General features: G+C 31.4%; 1 protein-coding gene across 2 annotated transcripts in view; it reads left to right on the top strand.

Moving 5' to 3' along the window:
• The window catches only part of LOC101900975 (3-phosphoinositide-dependent protein kinase 1), a 55,085-nt gene that overhangs the window by 10,966 nt on the left and 23,990 nt on the right, over nt 1-20,129 (top strand). The window contains exons 1-3 of one of the 2 annotated variants that reach the window (XM_005187298.4): nt 5,216-6,337; nt 11,434-11,542; nt 11,621-12,106. In XM_005187298.4, the coding sequence (XP_005187355.1) occupies nt 11,491-11,542; nt 11,621-12,106 (538 nt within the window). In that variant the 5' untranslated portion in view covers nt 5,216-6,337; nt 11,434-11,490. Of the gene's footprint in view, nt 1-5,215; nt 6,338-11,433; nt 11,543-11,620; nt 12,107-20,129 lie in introns of those variants that run through there. The other variant, XM_005187296.4, reaches the window with a different exon arrangement.

Raw genomic sequence — 20,129 nt, 5'->3', positions numbered from 1 at the left:
AAGAGGTTCAACAAGGAAAAATGGATGAAAATAAAGTTAGAAAGTATTTAGAGGACAGTAAAAGAAAAATAATAGATAAAATAAATAACTCTAGAGAAGATTATAAGGAAAATAGAAAAGAAGGGTTTATAAAAAATTATAAGGCCGTCCGACATAAGGAACAACCGAAATATAAAAAGACAAAACTGGAGCGAATACATCCGTGCAATATTAAAAGACCTTTGAAATTTGCAGATTTGGACAATACTGATGATACTAATATGGATACCACAGACTAGAGGGATAATTACTACAAAATTTCTGACAGAACAAAGAGGATATATGGACATTTGCATGGGAAATCAGAAAATTGTTAATGAATCGGACATAATTTTACATATAATCAATCTTCACGAAATTGAAACAATTTTAGATGACATAACAGATAACATTATTCTAATGAAAATCGAAAACAAAGAATTACTTGAGTTAGAACTATTAGATGCCAGAAATAAATTAATGACGTTGATACCCAAACAAAATAGAAAAAGACGTGGACTAATTAACGGTATAGGAAGTATGACCAAATGGTTATTTGGGACGATGGACGATGAAGACAGACGGAACATACAAGAACATCTTCTTAATATTAATGAAATTAAGGAAAATAATAATCAACAGATTGTAATTAATGATTATTTCAATATAACTTTAAGTCATTTAAAGATGGTAATTAAGAATGATAGAAAGAAAATAGAACAAGAATTAAACTCTATAAACAAATTTTTAGAGGAAGAAAATAATAAAAGTTTATACTTAGAACAATTGACTAATATACAATTAATTAAGAATAAGATAGAGCATTTGCAAGACAACGTAATTTCTGCAAAATACGGGATTGTACACCCAAGTATTTTAACAAGTAGAGAAATAAGAAAATATGAAATAGATTATAACAAACTTAAATATATTCAGTTTGGAACAACATTTCTTAACAACTCTTATCTTGTGTTTGGAATAAAAATACCTAAACAATTTATAACAGTAAAATTAAGATTTATTGTACCAATACCAGATAATGAAAATAATGAAATAGAATCTAATATGGAAAGATTTTTTGAATTTCAAAATAAAACTTATAAATTTGAAGAGAATAAACATTTAAAAGATTTAAAGTTAAGTCATCATTGTTTAATAAAGAATAATTGTCAATTGATAAAAAATAAAGACTTTGAAATTATACAGTTAGATATAGACACAATTATAATTAAAAATGCAATAAACACGACTGTAAATCAAACTTGTAACTTTGAAAAAATTTTGTTAAATGGAAATTATTTAATTAATTTTAATAATTGTTCAGTTAGGATAAAAGATTATTATTTTTCAAATATTGCAGAAATTACAAAAGAAAGACAAATAATTGAAAATACAAATAAAACTCAAAATTTTAAACATAAGATATCGTTCGAACAAATTGAAAAAGAACATCAATACAATGTAAGAAATATCGGAAAATTAAAATACCACACTAAAATAACATATGTATGTAATATTTCTATAGTAATTGTAATAATTATTTTAATTTTCATAATCATAACAAAACATAAATATATAACTGTAAAATTAAATAAAAGAATTCAGGAGAATTCTAGTCTAAAGGGGGGAGTAGTTACGTATAATCATACTACCCCTGATAAAATTGATAAGTTCTTGGAAACAATTAGCCAATAAAACGTGTACAATTATTGCACTGTAAGCATAAGTGAATTTGACATTCTTTAGTTTGACTTTATTTTATTTTTCCAGTTAAAACTGTCTGGAGCTGAGTATACAATTATTTACAAAAGTGTGTTAATCAAATTTCATTTAAAATAAACTTATGCTAACACTGCAATAATTAATTAACAAATAATACCTGTAGAATAAGTAAATTAAAAATGTAAAAGTTAGTCTTAGTTCCATCCTCTTAGTCGCAAGTCGACGAATAAATAAATAAAAGAAAGAAAAAAAAAAGAAAACAATTTTTTTTTTTTTTAATAAACATAATTAATCAGGTTATCTAATTTGCGCTGCGAGTTTGTTGTTTTTTTTATTTCGCTTTTCTTCATTTGAGGGTTGCTAGATAAACAAATAAACTATACGAAACAAAATTCAGGAAATTTATTTTGTTGTTGTTTTTTTTGTTTTTGCCGTTTTTTTTGTGCCACAAAAATGTAAACAACTTTTTCGTATACGTGTGTTGTACCTGTAATGTGCACAGTGGTTTTTGTTTTTGGAAAGCCTTGAGAAGCAAATTTAAACAAAATTATTTTAAATTTGCAAAAAATTATGTTTAATTGTGCCATTATTTTGATTTATATGCATTGTTGTTTTGTTAATAATTTAAAGAAAAACAACAATTGTGATGATGCTGCTGCTGCAGCGGGCGGTATCTTTTTATGTTGGCTGGCTGCTTGTTGTTTAATTTCTCCTTGTCTTTTTTTTTTGTTATTGTTTTAATATTGTTATGATTGTACATGGTTGTTGCTCTTGTTGTTGTTGTTGAGTTGCTTGTTTTGTATTTGTTTGGTTGCTTTTCTTAACATTCACAAATATTTGCAAAATATTTCTGTGTGTAGTATATTCATAAAGTGAAAGGTGTTTTGTATTTCGTTGGTTATCTGGCTGACTGGTGGCTGGCTGGCTGCTTGGCTGGTTGGCATTTTTATTTCGTTTGTGTTTGTAGGTACCAACCAAACAAACAGCAACACAAAAATATTGGTTATTTTTTGTAGTTAATTTACTTTGTTGTTAATTTGTGGATTAGAGCCTTACGTTTATTTGCCTTGTAACATTTTCCCAGCCACCACGACAAAAACATTTGCATTTAAGTTATGATAAATATATATTTTTTTTAAATTTCCTTGAATCATCTTCCACATCATTATTCCACGAAAATTAAAACTCAAACACCATTATCCTCCCTCCAATCGTCTCAATGCTCTGTGTCATCTATTCATTCATAGATAGTTTACCATTCTCCAAACAATGATAAATTACTTTAACTTTGGTTAGAAAAAAAAAAAAAAACACACAAAACTATTTCAAAAATTTTGTATTCAAAAAGGAAAAAAAATGTATATAAACAATAATAATAGCTCTGTAAATTGTTGTTGTTTTTCTTCTTTTCTTTTCGGTTTACAAAAATGTTTTTATCTCATTTTTTTTGTTTTGTTTTTGTTTTGCTGCTGCTGTTGCCTTACGGCCATAGATTGATTTTCAAAGTGAAACGACAATGACCTCAATACGCAAGACATTGCTGTTGTTGTTGTCTGTTGTTTGTTATTGTATTTAGAATTGTTTCGTCTCTCAATTTAGTTGAGGTTTTCATGGCAAGTTTGTAAATCATTTTGTTTTTAATTTTTATTTTTCTTGCTGAGTAATTGCTATAATTTTTATTTTGAGTTGGTAGAATTATGCAGCGGCTCTGGGGTCTTTCACCACATATTGGGAAATCCAAAACCTTTTATTACAGTAAAAAAATGATTTTGAAACAAAATTCGTAATCCATATTCCACAATCCTTCAAAAGTACGTTTAGATATATTTTGCTATTTCATTTTATATTAACAAAATTCAAACAAAAAAAATATATATATTTTTTAATTTGAAAACATTTTTATACCTACCACAATCCCATTTGTTGATCAAACCTTATTTCTGATTTTTTTTAATATTAAAATGTCTCTACATACCCAGTTTTAACAACAATAACAGAAATAAACCTCTATTTACATAATTCCCATTCGAATTTTACTTTTGTTATTTATATCAACGGCTCTTTTATTATATTTTGGTATTTTTTTTGGTAGTTATTCAGTACAAAATGATTGATTGATTAGCGGCATCTTTATGTGTACCCGTTTGCTGTTAAATGTAGTATGTGTTTGTTGTTGCTTTTATAGCTGATAATAATTTCAAGAGCCCTGCCAGTAACAATCTCAAAAATATGCTGGTCCCATGGAAAGTCACACATATTATCTACCCACCAACCAATATATGTTTTTTGGAATATGTACCTACCATGAGAAATCAAAATACCTTTCTCATATTTATTTATTTATTTTTAACTGAGAGCTAAACTGTAGGCTTTTGTGGGGATGGGGGTTATCCGGTTATCTTCCACTCAACCAAACTCAAACCCCAACAATAACAACAACATCGACACCATTAAATGGCTTTGACCAAAGTCAGCCCACTTAACATACTTATGATGTGCTAGAGGACAACACAACACAATAGCGGAGAGCAACATAAACAAAAATAAAATACCGACCAAGTCAAGTCTCCCATTTTGCAGAAGACATTTATTGCAAAAATCCATCCATCCAATGTTTTTGTTATTTTTGTTTGCTCTGTCTGTGTACGTGTGTGTTTTTCTGTTTGTATGTATTTATGAGAAAATGAGATGAAATTTCCAAACACTTGAGGCTGCAAAACTAAATTCCCCCAAAAACAAAAACAATAATAATAAACAACAACAGCAACAAAAATAATGCAGACACCAAAGCGCCACACACAGTTATTTTTAAAACAACAACTATGTGTAAACATTGTTATGATTACGATTGTACGGACAACAGCAACTCCATGTTGTTCTTCATCATAACATAAACTCGCCATGTTCTAACACATCTATGTAAGTGCTGTTAACTCTTTCTCATGAAACCGACAAAACCTTTAAATATATTGCATTGAAAAAGTTAAAAAACGTATTTCTTATTTTTGGTAGTTTTACACATAAATTGCTTTTTATTTATCTGTTATTTCAAAAAAATCGCTAAATTGACAACACTTGATAATTTTTTTTAATAAACAACACTTGTTCAGTTTCCCCCCAACATTTAAATGTCAGCTCTCTTGGGTTACACTCGTATTCACACACATGCTATCTCTCTCTCCCTCTCCATCATCTCTCTGTTTGGCCCCCTCCCAATTAGATTTAAAAATGCTGACTAACTTTTACTCATTGGAAATTGAGAGTATCCCCCCAAATGATACAGGATTTAGGCAGTTTGCTTGAATGTGTGTAAGTATATATGTGTTGATATCAAATGCGGAGCCAGTGTAGCAGTGGTGGCGTTTACTCATATTTCTATATGAGTCTCTTGCTCTCTCTCTCTCTCTGTAAATGTGTGTGTTATTATTTTGATTCAAACAGGCAACTAGCCAGCCAGGTCGTTGCTGACAATGTTGTTTCTTTATACATTCATTCTTGATTAGTTTTTTGTGGCGCTTACAGTGAAACGGTATACCAAAAAACCCACAAAGCTACTCCTCGCAATAGTTCGGTGAAGCAAAATAAGAAAAAAAGAAAAATCAGAAAATTTATCAAGGCAAATAAATCATTCAAAACAAAATGATAATTTGGAAATAAAACAACCAAAAAACCTATGTAACCAGAAAGTGTTCACTCAAAGGAAAAATAAAAAAAATAAAATCAATTTAGCAAAAATAAAATAATTTAGTAAATTTTTTTGTGGTGTGTCTTCAATCAATTTTTTCCTGTTACCAACAAATTAGTTAAAATCGTCGTCTAATTTTTTTTAATAAAAAATAATTTAAAATTGTGATATGTATTTGAATATGTTAAATATTTTTTTGTGTTAATGTCAATGTTAAAAGTCTGTGTTCAAATAAATACCTAAATACAAAAACAAACAACTTCTCCAACGCAAAAAAAGATCAAAATACCTATATAAAGTGCAGAAAATTTTGTCTATACTTAAAACGAGATAATCCTAAGCACAAGCATAATATATATTCGTCAAGCTAAATAAAGAAAGAAAATAAAAGAAGAACAAGCAAGCAAAAGTTATGCTTTTCTCATTGAAATAGTCAAAAATAACGAAAAACGAAAAAGAATAATAAAATCTTGTGGCTATAAAGGAGAATTCCTTAATCATTAGAATAACAAAACCAACAACAAACACCACAAGTTGTATGTGAAACGAGAAAAAAGCAGCAGCCGATGTGAACAAGAAAAATCCGATTATTATTTAACTATAGCAGTTCGCAGCAGTCAGACCCCCAAAACAATTGAATAGTGCGCGCGTTCTCTCTGTACTCTCCCGCTCTTTCTCTCTCTCTCTCGGTATTTCTTACGTTGCGCGCTGCCTCATACACAGGCAATATATATGAATGTGGAACGAGCGACCCTCACACCAAAAAAAAAAAGACCCGTAACCTACGACGTACCAATCTTCTTTCACATAGATCTAGAAAATAAGCTGTAAGCTTGTCAGCAAAAAATAACAATAACCTAGAAGACAACCAGCAAATAAAGTTGTTGGCGGTCTCATCGTTGTCCCCCCATAGTAAGTTATTCTTCTCCCTAGAGATTCAAAACAAAGACAGAAAAAATTAATATTTCTTTAAAATTGAATAAAATACAAATAAATATTTTTTTAATTTAAATTGTAAAAAATAGTAAAAACGTTAGATGTATTCTTCGTGTATAACCAGAATTTATTATTTTTATTTATCATACGTTGTGTTTTCATCTCATAATATTGAATAAGTTCATAATTTTTTAAAATAAAATAAAAAAAATACAAAATAGCAATTCTATAATTTGAATTAAATTGCTCAATTTACTTTTTGCAAATATTTTGATGTTTTATGAGAAAAAAAAACACAAAGTTAACATCACTGTTATCAATGTAGCCCAAACGAATTTACTACTACAACGTATTATTTCTGAGTTGTCTTGTTTGTATGGTTGTTGTGTCTCTTGTTCTCTGTATACAATTACAGTTTTACTACTCCACACATTTCTCCACAGAGCTCTCCCTCATCTCATTACAATTGGTGTGTGGGCCCCACACACCAAACATATAACAGAGAATTCATGCCACTCTCTCTATCTCTCTGGCCTTTCCAAAACAACGGTGAATATTAATGCAAAAAGTAGTATTGTTGTTACGAAAAATGGACACTGGTGCTGAGCATGACTGGCTGCTCGTTACATTTGTTTGGTATTATTGTGGTTTGGAAAGGGGAGGGGTAGACAGAGCATCATCAAAACAACGGAATTTTACCTTGATTTCTGTTTAGCCAAATGAGAGTAAAAATGTAGTATTGCGAAATGTGGTATAGGGTTTTGTTTGGATAAAAAAAACGACTCAGTGTGTTACATATTATTTTTTTTTTCTTGTTTCAAAAAGAGGAAACTCATTCATAACTATTTGTTAAAATTGTATTTTAAAAATATAAAATAGAAAAATATTATTGTTTAGAAATTGGATATTTTAATGTAAATTTTTTGTGCGAGAGCATTGGCAAAAAAGAGTACCCGTTATTTTTTATATGTGTCTGTGAATGTTTGCTCTCTTTCTCTCGTATGTAGTATCATTAAATGCTAAATAAAAGTGAATTATTTAAATTTTTAAATAGAATTTTGTTTGTAAATTAGTTTTTTTCTCTCTTTTTTTTATTATTCTCTATTTTCTAATTAGAAAAAAATGAGCACTAGCAATCATAATTCGCGTGTTCGCCATAAAAATACCATAAAAAATAAATACCAAAAAAGCAACAATTTATTCATTCCTCTTGTTTATTGTTTTTGTTGAACTTGTATGGCTACAATATCAAAGTACATACTGTTTTCAAGTGCTTGCTGTTGTTTTGTGAAACAATTGTATTTTTGGTATTCTTATATTTTTTTTTTCGAGGAAATAAACATATGGAGAAGGAAATAAAGACAAACAAAAAAATTCTCTTTAATTAAATACATTGTATATAGATATAGCTATCAGCTGATTTGAAAACAAAATTTCGTCGAGTACAAATATTTAACAATATTTAAATAGCTTTACAAACACACACATAAATATACTCTATTTTTTGTTTGTTTGTTTTTCGGTTCTTATTTTTTTTTTCTTGCTGACGTCTATAACTGTCTAGACAATTTTTGTGATCGAATTGCAACAACGCCTACACTCACAGGCAGACATACACACATCATTGTCATACATTAAATATTTTTCGAACGCTACATATAGACAAGAGAGAAAAAAAATGTCATGATATATACAATGATATTTGCAAATGTTTATAAACAAGCAAAAGAACTACAATTTACACAAGGATGTCAATTTTTTTTTTTTTTTTGAGATGAAAAAATGAATATATTGAACATTAAATCATAAAATTTAAAATTTGAAAGTAAATAAAACTATTTTAAGATATATAAAATTACAGAGTTAAATAATATTTTTTAATTGCAAATGAAAATTCCAAATCAATTGAAAAAGAAAAATATTTTTAGTTTATAAATTCAATACGTAAACTAAAAAAGTAATATAATTTTTTTATTAGAGTTTTCAAATTCAATTCGATTAAAAATCCATTGGTGATATATACTACTTTTTAAATATATTTTTTTAAATTTTAATAAATAGAAAAATATATTTATATATTTGTAATATATAATATATTTATAAACAAAAAATAGGTTTTAATTGTTTATAATTTTTTTTAATAAAAATGTATATGTATTTTTTTACTTTTTTCCTCATTAACTTATGAACATATTCGATTTTTTTTTTTAGTTTTTTTTTTAATTTTTTTTTTAAACAAATTTCATTTTTTTCAATTTAATTTTCATTTTCCAAATTTTGCACACCAGTGTAATGTCCTGAGCAAAGTCTATTTAGAATTTGTTTTCATGAATATTTCAAATTTTTTCTTCTAATTTAAATGTGTTTTTAAGTCAAATAGTGGCAGGTAGAAAGGCAGGCAATGGCTGAATTTTTAAGAGGACAGGAAGAGGAATAATTTCAAAAAAGGTTTTTTTTTTTTGTAATTTAAATAATACAATGTTGCCATTTCGAGGAGGGAAGGGTAATTGCAGTTGAATTTGTCGTTTTTGTTTAAAAAATGTCACAAAATATGTATCTCATGGTTGGTAGTGTAACGGGCGTCATCATGGCACCTCTAAGAATAATCAGAGCGCCATTTAAGTAATACACGAGTAAAAGAAACAGCAACAAAATTTACAAAAAAAATCGACATACATTACTAGACAAGAAAAAATAACGAAAAAAAAAAAACAAAACAACTAGACAAGGTGCAAATGGCGACGGCGAGCCTGTGTGCCAGATTTCTTTATTCATAGCTGTTGTTTGTTGCTGCTGTTGTTCTTATTTTTATTCTTAGAATATTTAAAGCCAATGCTATATATTATATAGAAAAAAAAAACGCCAGCAGTAGCAATAACATGAAAGGAAATCCTTTTCCAAGACAAATTTTCAGCGAAATTTTTGTCTGCCAAAGAAAGCTTACCTCTTTTTTCTGTGTTCGTTTGCAAAACCAAAACAACACTGGCATAATAATAAGTTGGGCGCCACCAGCACACAATCTATTTCTAACTGCAATCTTTTGCCAATGCTTCAATGAAAATTAAAACACTAACGGGAGAAAAATGGCAATTGTTTTATTGTTTCATTTTTTTTTATTGTGGGCGTTATTAAAGTAATCATGTCGACTAGTCATGCAAAGTGTACAAAACTTGGCATGCAATAAAATAATTTTTTGTTGTAGTTTTTATTTCTTTAGTTTACTATTTAGGTGAAATTTTACAAAAAAAAAAAATTGTTTAAAAAAGTGAAACATATCAAATATTAAAAAATTATTTATATTATATATTTTGTATTTACTTTTTTTATTTTTTTTTTAATTTAAGTTTTCTCTATTTTTTAAATATAAAAAAATAATGAAAAAAATTATTTATATTATATATTTTTGGATTTTTAATTATTTTTATTTTATATTATTTATTTATTTTATTCACTTTATTTATTTTTTTTATAATTTATTATTTATTAAATTTTTTGGATTTTTTAATTCATAATCCTTTATTTATCCATAACTGTTTCTGTTTATTTATTTATTTATTTTTTTTCACTTTATTAATTTGTTTTTAATTTAACTTTTTTGTATTTTTTTGTCATTAAGGTAATATTAAATATTTTTTAATTTATCAATTATTTAATTTTATTTTTTATTTTTTTTTAATTTAAAATCCTTTATTTATCTATAACCGTTTTTCCGTGTTTTTTTTTCCTTCATTTGGTTCAAACTATGACTTAATGTCTTTGGCTCGTCGCTACAATTTGCATTTCTTGGAATTTTGTATGGGGGAGTTTGTGGTGTTTGTCGAACAGCAAAAATATTTCATTTTAATTTGCGTTTTTTTGTTTGTTTTATAGTTTCTTTTATTTTTAAATGCGTATTTTATACTATTATTGAATACTGACTGGTTGCTGCTAGCCTCTGGGTTGGCATGAGTAATGGGTCTGACAGACAGACAGACATTGTTACGGTAGCATGAGATCATAATTTATTTATTCTCTCTTTCTCTCACACACACTCAGTTTACTTTGACAATATTTTGTGTAAAAACCAAAATCTCTAGAATTCCATATAAGGTCAATGCTGAAAAAAAAAAAAACTCAAAACAAGAAGTAATACATTTTGGCGCTAAAGATCAAAGAGGGGACTTGGAAATTTGGAATGAAATCGATTTTCTTCTTTTGCTTTCGATCAAAGATCTTTGGCTTTGTTTTGGCACCTGTTTTATGAAATATATATACCTTTCAACTTTCCTTTTGATGATCAAGATGACCCGAAAATCTTAACCAGTCTCAACCAAAAAAAAAAAAGACTTAACTGTGTCTAATTTATGATATTTTGTTTAGTTTCATTAGTTTCGTTTTGTTCACTGCTTTGTTGTTGTTATTGCTTTTTGGCCATAATGATGTACGTCAAACTGTCTGAGTCTGTTTGTCTTTTAGTCTGCTGTTGGTTTCTTTATCTTAGGAGGGGGGATCTACGTCACTAATGACCTTCTAACCATTAATGAAATTATTGATGAGAGTTAACTCACCTTTTTTTCGGCGACAGCTCGCTTTGTTTTCTTTTTTTGGTTTCTAAACAAAACGACGACGAACGAAACACAGTTTAAACAACCTTCCCAGATATATGTTTTTCGAATCGCTTTGCCCGGCTCCTCTCCTCTCTAAGTTTGAATTTTTTGTATTTTGTACTGAACACAATTCAATAAAATACAAAGTTTTAAACATTTTTGTATTTTATTATTGTTTTATTAACACGTTTTTTTTTCTGAATGAATATATATGTTTTTTTTTTTGCCAAATATCTGTATTTTGTGATATTTCTTTTCGAATGACTTAAAGGTCCACAGTTCAATACTTGATTTTTTTTTGTCTTGTTTTTTAAAACGCAATAAAAATAATCATAAAAATGCCTCAGTTTTGTTGTTCATTCTTTGTGTTTTGACACAAATAACAAAACGAAAAAAAAATCAAAATCAAAAAAGCACAAAAAATCATTCAAATTATGGAATTTTTGGAACGAATTCTAAAAATATTCTCTCATTGTTTATTTGCAGATTAACGGTCAACAGCAGCTTCCTTTACCAACCACCTCAACAACAGCCACATCCAAGATGTTAGGATGTCTGGAGCAAATCTCCATTGAAAAACAGCAACGATTAAATGGTAAATATCAAAAAAAAGACGACTTGAAATCTTTGTTTTAGATTTCTAACGTGAATTTTTATCTTTGTTTATTTGCAGGGCACTCATCGCCCCTAACGGCTGCCTTGGCCGCTCAAAATTCTTCATCACCTTCGTCATCACCACAACGTTTGTCGACGGCGTCAACAGTATCTACGGCCAGTAGTGCCGCTAGTAATACAACATGTTGTCGACTACGTTACCAACAACAACAACAGCAGCAGCAACAACAAACAAATGGTAGCTGTGAAACCTTACCCCTAGCCTCATCACACACATCCTCCTGCGCATCGTCATCATCATCTACATCGGGAATGTCATCATCAGCCGCCACAACAGCATCCTCCCTCCACCATCATCATCATCATCATCAAAATAACTCAACAAATCTATATCCTGCAAAATCATCACCACCTGCCGCCAATAATGCCATTACACCGCCAAAGAAATCGCCAAAAGATTTTATTTTTGGTAAATACATTGGTGAGGGCAGTTTCAGCACGGTCTATTTGGCGGTCGATGTCAATACGAAACGTGAATATGCAAGTAAGTAGAAATCTTAAAATTGCTTTTTATTATTATTATTATTTTTAAGAGAAAATTATGGGGTAGATCAAAAATATGAAAATGTAAAAAAAAAATTCCACTCAAAAAAAAAAAACTGCAATATTTAAATTGAACAGATATAAAATAAAGGTACAGAGATTTTTTAAGAACCCAGACAATCCCGTTAAAAAAGTGCCGAAAATCGTAGAAATGTTTAAAATGGGAGGGTGCCGTGATGATGGGGACTATAGGAAAGAGTTGGCCGATATAGCCTATCTTCGATCTTGATTTAAGGTCAGACCCAAAACATATTTTTTGAGAGTAAAAAAATAATTTTGTTTGATTTTCGTATTGAAATTAAATCGTTTGGAACAAGGAAAAACACATATTCCATTAAAATTTGATTTTTTTTGATATCTTATCAATTTGTTGTTTGAAAATATACCTAAGGTCATGGGAATTAAATTCCAAACTCTTAAAGACCGTGTTTAATAAAATGTTAAATTAAATAGATTTCTAAGAAAATATTAAAGTGGCTCACATTGTTTATAGCCCCGCTATTCTCAAGTGTTTTCAATTTATATTTTTAGATTTTTTCTGTTTACATTCCAACACACGCACAAACACACGTGCAAACACTTTTCTGCCATTAACCTCTTTTTCTAAAAATAGCTTCATTTACAGTTTCTTTTCTTTTTTCTATTAAAACAAAATCTATTTCTGTCACAAGTACCACCAACCCCCCCGAGATCACATAATAAAGTTTTCATTTTTTCTTCAAAATAATGGTCATTTTTCCCACCAAAATCAAATAGAAACCTCCCGAAAAAAAAAAAAAAAACAATGTAGAGTATCAAATGCTGTTGAGCGACCAAATGTCTTGTTCACACGAAATTTTAAACACATCATGAAAAATAAATAAAAATCGAACGCACACACTTAGCTGTGCTGCTCCCCTCCTCTCCTCTCCTCTCTATCTTCTAACAACTTTACATTCACTTTTACTTCCAGCAACAATACTTGAAAATACCGTTCAAAACAGCTCAAGAAACAACAAAAAATGATGAGTTCCACATGTATGAAATAAACATTGTTTTTAGAGTCATTCACTCTCGGTATGTTGTTGTTGTCGTTTTTTTTTTCTTCTTCTTTATATTCCAAAACTAGTCGCCATGGTCTTCAAGTAATAATAGCTAAACCCTAGGGAATTGAAACTAAACCCAGTTGAATGTAAATTAAACATAAAGACGAAGGCAAAAAAACACATTTTTATCGCTTACACGTGTCGCTCAGTTTTCAGTAGTGTTGGATTTTTCAAAACCCGCAAACAACACCGCTCTCATGTGAAATACGGAAAGAAAATTATAAAAGCAAAACCTAAGCAATTGTGTTATTATGGCATAAGCAGTTGTTTACATTTTTATTTACACAGTGGCCTTTCGTGGTGGAGGATCCCCTCTGCATTAGCCCCCACGACTTTTCCCCTCCATTGCTTGCTGGTTTTATTATGTGGATTTTTTGTTTTTATTATTTTCTTCCCAGCTCTCGGACGACAATGACACATGCAATGACTGCAAATGTCCGTCAAGATAAATTTAAATTTAATTAGCAAAGACACAAACCAAGGTGATTTTTTCTCCGGTTCACAAAGGGTTAATAAAGAGAGAGAGAAAGAGAGAGAGGGAGTAGTAAACCAGAGAAAATTAAAGGTAAACTAAATTATATTAGTTTTCATCAAATTTCAAAATTTTCCCTACAAATTTCAAATTTAAAATGAAATCGCTAAATAAAACCCTAATTAAAATTTACGTTGAAAAACTTTAAAACCCTTAACTCTACATTTAAACCGAGAATAAAATATTTAAAAATGAAGCGGTGTTGTGGCTGGGCACAAAAGAAAGATCTCGAGGAGTACTTTCCGAATCAGTGGACCTTATAGTCAAAAAGAATTCAGACTTAGGAATTTTTTGCATTGTCTGAAGAATTATTGCTCAATTTTATGGAAATTGCAGATAAAAGCATCCACAGAACAGAAACTAAAAATGAAGCGGTGTCGAGGCTGGGCGCAAATGAAAGGTCTCGAGGAGTACTTTCCGAATCTGTGGACCTTATAGTCGAAAAGAATTTCAGACTTAGGAATTTTTTGCATTTTCTGAAGAATTATCGCTCAATTTTAGGGAAATTGCAGATAAAAGCGTCCGCAGAACAGAAACTAAACATGAAGCGGTGTCGAGGCTTAGCACAAATGAAAGGTCTCGAGGAGTACTTTCCAAATCTGTGGACCTTATAGTCAAAAAGAATTTCAGACTTAGGAATTTTTTGCATTTTCTGAAGAATTATCGCTCAATTTTAGGGAAATTGCAGATAAAAGCGTCCGCAGAACAGAAACTAAACATGAAGCGGTGTCGAGGCTTAGCACAAATGAAAGGTCTCGAGGAGTACTTTCCGAATCTGTGGACCTTATAGTCGAAAAGAATTTCAGACTTAGGAATTTTTTGCATTTTCTGAAGAATTATCGCTCAATTTTATGGAAATTGCAGATAAAAGCATCCACAGAACAGAAACTAAAAATGAAGCGGTGTCGAGGCTGGGCGCAAATGAAAGGTCTCGAGGAGTACTTTCCGAATCTTAATTAATTTCTAAATTTGTGCCCAGCCTCGACACCGCTTCATTTTTAGTTTCTGTTCTGTGGATGCTTTTATCTGCAATTTCCATAAAATTGAGCGATAATTCTTCAGAACATGCAAAAAATTCCTAAGTCTGAAATTCTTTTCGACTATAAGGTCCACAGATTCGGAAAGTACTCCTCGAGACCTTTCATTTGTGCCCAGCCTCGACACCGCTTCATGTTTAGTTTCTGTTCTGTGGACGCTTTTATCTGCAATTTCCATAAAATTGAGCGATAATTCTTCAGAAAATGCAAAAAATTCCTAAGTCTGAAATTCTTTTCGACTATAAGGTCCACAGATTCGGAAAGTACTCCTCGAGACCTTTCATTTGCGCCCAGCCTCGACACCGCTTCATTTTTAGTTTCTGTTCTGTGGATGCTTTTATCTGCAATTTCCATAAAATTGAGCGATAATTCTTCAGAAAATGCAAAAAATTCCTAAGTCTGAAATTCTTTTCGACTATAAGGTCCACAGATTCGGAAAGTACTCCTCGAGACCTTTCATTTGCGCCCAGCCTCGACACCGCTTCATTTTTAGTTTCTGTTCTGTGGATGCTTTTATCTGCAATTTCCATAAAATTGAGCGATAATTCTTCAGAAAATGCAAAAAATTCCTAAGTCTGAAATTCTTTTCGACTATAAGGTCCACAGATTCGGAAAGTACTCCTCGAGACCTTTCATTTGCGCCCAGCCTCGACACCGCTTCATTTTTAGTTTCTGTTCTGTGGATGCTTTTATCTGCAATTTCCATAAAATTGAGCGATAATTCTTCAGAAAATGCAAAAAATTCCTAAGTCTGAAATTCTTTTCGACTATAAGGTCCACAGATTCGGAAAGTACTCCTCGAGACCTTTTATTTGTGCCCATCCTCGACACCGCTTCATTTTTAGTTTCTGTTCTGTGGACGCTTTTATCTGCAATTTCCATAAAATTGAGCGATAATTCTTCAGAAAATGCAAAAAATTCCTAAGTCTGAAATTCTTTTCGACTATAAGGTCCACAGATTCGGAAAGTACTCCTCGAGACCTTTCATTTGCGCCCAGCCTCGACACCGCTTCATTTTTAGTTTCTGTTCTGTGGATGCTTTTATCTGCAATTTCCATAAAATTGAGCGATAATTCTTCAGAAAATGCAAAAAATTCCTAAGTCTGAAATTCTTTTCGACTATAAGGTCCACAGATTCGGAAAGTACTCCTCGAGACCTTTCATTTGCGCCCAGCCTCGACACCGCTTCATTTTTAGTTTCTGTTCTGTGGATGCTTTTATCTGCAATTTCCATAAAATTGAGCGATACTTCTTCAGAACATGCAAAAAATTCCTAAGTCTGAAATTCTTTTCGACTATAAGGTCCACAGATTCGGAAAGTACTCCTCGAGACCTTTCATTTGTGCCCAGCCTCGACACCGCTTCATTTTTAGTTTCTGTTCTGTGGATGCTTTTATCTGCAATTTCCATAAAATTGAGCGATAATTCTTCAGAAAATGCAAAAAATTCCTAAGTCTGAAATTCTTTTCGACTATAAGGTCCACAGATTCGGAAAGTACTCCTCGAGACCTTTCATTTGCGCCCAGCTTCGACACCGCTTCATTTTTAGTTTCTGTTCTGTGGATGCTTTTATCTGCAATTTCCATAAAATTGAGCGATAATTCTTCAGAAAATGCAAAAAATTCCTAAGTCTGAAATTCTTTTCGACTATAAGGTCCACAGATTCGGAAAGTACTCCTCGAGACCTTTCATTTGTGCCCAGCCTCGACACCGCTTCATTTTTAGTTTCTGTTCTGTGGATGCTTTTATCTGCAATTTCCATAAAATTGAGCGATAATTCTTCAGAAAATGCAAAAAATTCCTAAGTCTGAAATTCTTTTTGACTATAAGGTCCACAGATTCGGAAAGTACTCCTCGAGACCTTTCATTTGTGCCCAGCCTCGACACCGCTTCATTTTTAGTTTCTGTTCTGTGGATGCTTTTATCTGCAATTTCCATAAAATTGAGCGATAATTCTTCAGAAAATGCAAAAAATTGCTAAGTCTGAAATTCTTTTTGACTATAAGGTCCACAGATTCGGAAAGTACTCCTCGAGACCTTTCATTTGTGCCCAGCCTCGACACCGCTTCATTTTTAGTTTCTGTTCTGTGGATGCTTTTATCTGCAATTTCCATAAAATTGAGCAATAATTCTTCAGAAAATGCAAAAAATTCCTAAGTCTGAAATTCTTTTCGTCTATAAGGTCCACAGATTCGGAAAGTACTCCTCGAGACCTTTCATTGGTGCCCAGCCTCGATACCGCTTCATTTTTAGTTTCTGTTCTGTGGATGCTTTTATCTGCAATTTCCATAAAATTGAGCAATAATTCTTCAGACAATGCAAAAAATTCCTAAGTCTGAAATTCTTTTTGACTATAAGGTCCACTGATTCGGAAAGTACTCCTCGAGATCTTTCTTTTGTGCCCAGCCACAACACCGCTTCATTTTTAAATATTTTATTCTCGGTTTAAATGTAGAGTTAAGGGTTTTAAAGTTTTTCAACGTGAATTTTAATTAGGTTTTTATTTAGCGATTTCATATTAAATTTGAAATTTGTAGGGAAAATTATGAAATTTGATGAAAACTAATATAATTTAGTTTACCTTTAATTTTCTCTGGTTTACTACTCCCTCTATCTATCTCTCCCTCTCTCTCTTTCGCTCTCTCTCTCTCTCTCTTTATTAACCCTTTGTGAACCGGAGAAAAAGTCACCTTGGTTTGTGTCTTTGCTAGTTAAATTTAAATTTATCTTGACGGACATTGACTGCAAGTCAGTCTGGCCGCCGAACTGATACGAGTCTTGTTTGTCCAGCGGCTTAAGGGGCGGACAGTTGTGTATCTAGAACATTGGAAACTAGATCCATTGTTAATTAAGTCTTGATTTCGATTTTTTCACCATTCCATTTCAAAATTGATTATCAATAAATATTACAATTTTTTCTGGCACTGGAACTAAAACAACAACAACTGCCCTGCGAGACACACTTGCTGTAATTATCACAACAAACTGCTGGTGCTTGTTTTTGTTTTTATTTTCGAAATTCTTTGAATTTATTAAGAAAACATAAACATTTTGATTAGCACTTCTTCGTTTTCAAAAAAAAAAAAACATCTTTGTTCCGCTGTGGACAACAAGCGAACGAGCGAGTGATTGTCTTGTTATCATCACTTTAAGAAAAAAAATCCCCATTTGTTTTTGTTTTTATTTTGTCATGTTATGATTGTTGACTGACCCCCCTCCCGTATTCAGAGACCTCTAGCCCCTCTCCTACCCCCCCAGCCTAAATTGAAATCTCATCGCAAGTTATCAAATCACGCACAACACCTGACTTGAAAGAAATTTTTATTTTGTTTTTATCGTTTTTAAATTTTTGTTGTTGTTGTTGTTGTTGTTGTTGTTGTATTTATTTTTCTTGTGTATGGCGGTGATTATCTTTTGATTTTGTACGTGATTTCTATGCCATAAATGCTAGCAACAACTTGAAGCTATACAAAATTTATCACCATAACCTTAACGAAATAAAAACAAAAAAAAAAAGAAAAAAACGCTTTTAAACAGCAATTTTTGTGCTACGCTTTTGGGTGAACGATTTTTGGGTTTTTCTTGTTTGTGGAGTCAAAAACAACCGCAATATCGTAAAAAACAAAAACATTATTTTTTTATTTTTATTTTGGTCGAAGTTTGACGTCAATCCCCCCCCCCCATTTAGGAATTCCAATCGGAAATTCCCAATCAGGTGGCCGAGAAATGTTCAAAAGAATTTGTGAAAGGGTAGATTGAGATGAATACAAGCACGGTTTAAACAATGGGCTAATTAGTTCATTGTGATGCAGAGAGAGAGAGAAAGGGAGAGGGCAGAGAGAGATAGGTAGAGACTCGTTATAAATTGAAACAATATGATCCCTGAGATTCGTAGGGAATCAATATTGCCCAAGAGAATATCATTATGCTGCCATAAGGTCACAGGGGATCAATGAGATCCCCCCCCCCCCAGAGAGTATCCTTAAGGTTATGAAAAATGTGGACCGGCCCAAAGTTCATGGTAAACATGAAGTTTCGTTAGCGATCGAAAAGTTCATGTTAAAATCGGAGCTTCATCATAGAACCAACACATCTTGAGGTGCATTGAGCATCCAGAGGACTTTAATATGAACACATTAAAATTAGTTGCCAAGCCAGAAGTTAATTGTACAACCACGAGATTCATTGTAAACACAATACTTCATTGCGAGTGATTTATTTTGAAGCCAAATCTTCATTGTGAACACAAAAAGTCACATTTAAACTAAGGCTTCAATATGAACCCAAACATTCACAAAATTAATCCAGAGGTTCATAATGAACCCTGTGGTTCATTTTTTAGCCAAGATGAACCAAGTGTTTCAATAAACACAATTTCCCATATTTGAACCTTCGGGGGTTCAATGTTCAATTGTGCGTTTTTTTTTTCTCTTCTAAAAATCAAACTCTTTGTTCAAACAAGGAACCAATTTATAATCATAGTACTACTACTACTTTTTCCCACCACACACCCAATCACAATGCATTGCCTTCTAAACTTGTCGGGCAAAAATTTCCTATTCCATTCGCATGCTCCCGCATTCCGAGCGGTAGGTAATTCTTTGAGTTTATGGTTTTGAAAACTTTTCGCCTCCTTCTTCTCCCTCGTTTTAAAATCGATATTTATTGATGTTGCCACATTTGTGACAAATATCTCACCCACATCTTAAACTGGGTTAAAGCAAAAAAAAAAAAAAAAAAAAAAAAAAAAAAAAACCAAAACCAAAGGCTTACAGCGACAGGCAAGCAAGCAAGCAACCACCCACATTGAAAGTAGATTTTATTCTTTAAAAAAAAAAAAAAAAAAACAACAAAAATTAACATAAATAGACTTGGGCTGAAAATAGACATATGTTATTTTCTTACAAATGGCCAAGTCCAATATCCAAAAAGAGAGCGCGACAGAGCGGAGGGGCTGTTTGGGTGCTAAAAAAATGTTGATCTGTCGTCTTTGTTTCTGTTTTGCCCCATTCAATTGCTGCTGCTGCGGCTGCTTTACATATGAACATTTCTAATATTACGACCGCATTCTTGGCTAATTGTCTCTCAGCCAAAAACAAAGCCTGCTGTGTTTGGTGTTGTTGGCACACTAACAATAAACCAGGGCAAAACAACACAAACGACAAGCATAAGAATGACAAAAAAGCTTTGACTGACTGACTGATATTGCTGCTGTAGACGAAGACAAAAAAAAAAAAAAAAACATTGCTGTAAATAATCTTAACACGGTCGTTTGCTTTACGACTGGCGCCAATTGACCACACAATCTAC

This window comes from Musca domestica, unplaced genomic scaffold (assembly GCF_030504385.1).
Source record: "Musca domestica strain aabys unplaced genomic scaffold, Musca_domestica.polishedcontigs.V.1.1 38, whole genome shotgun sequence".
NCBI classification, from domain to species: domain Eukaryota; kingdom Metazoa; phylum Arthropoda; class Insecta; order Diptera; family Muscidae; genus Musca; species Musca domestica.
Note: the sequence above shows the minus strand (reverse complement) of the source record. Positions and strands in the feature narration are given on the sequence as shown.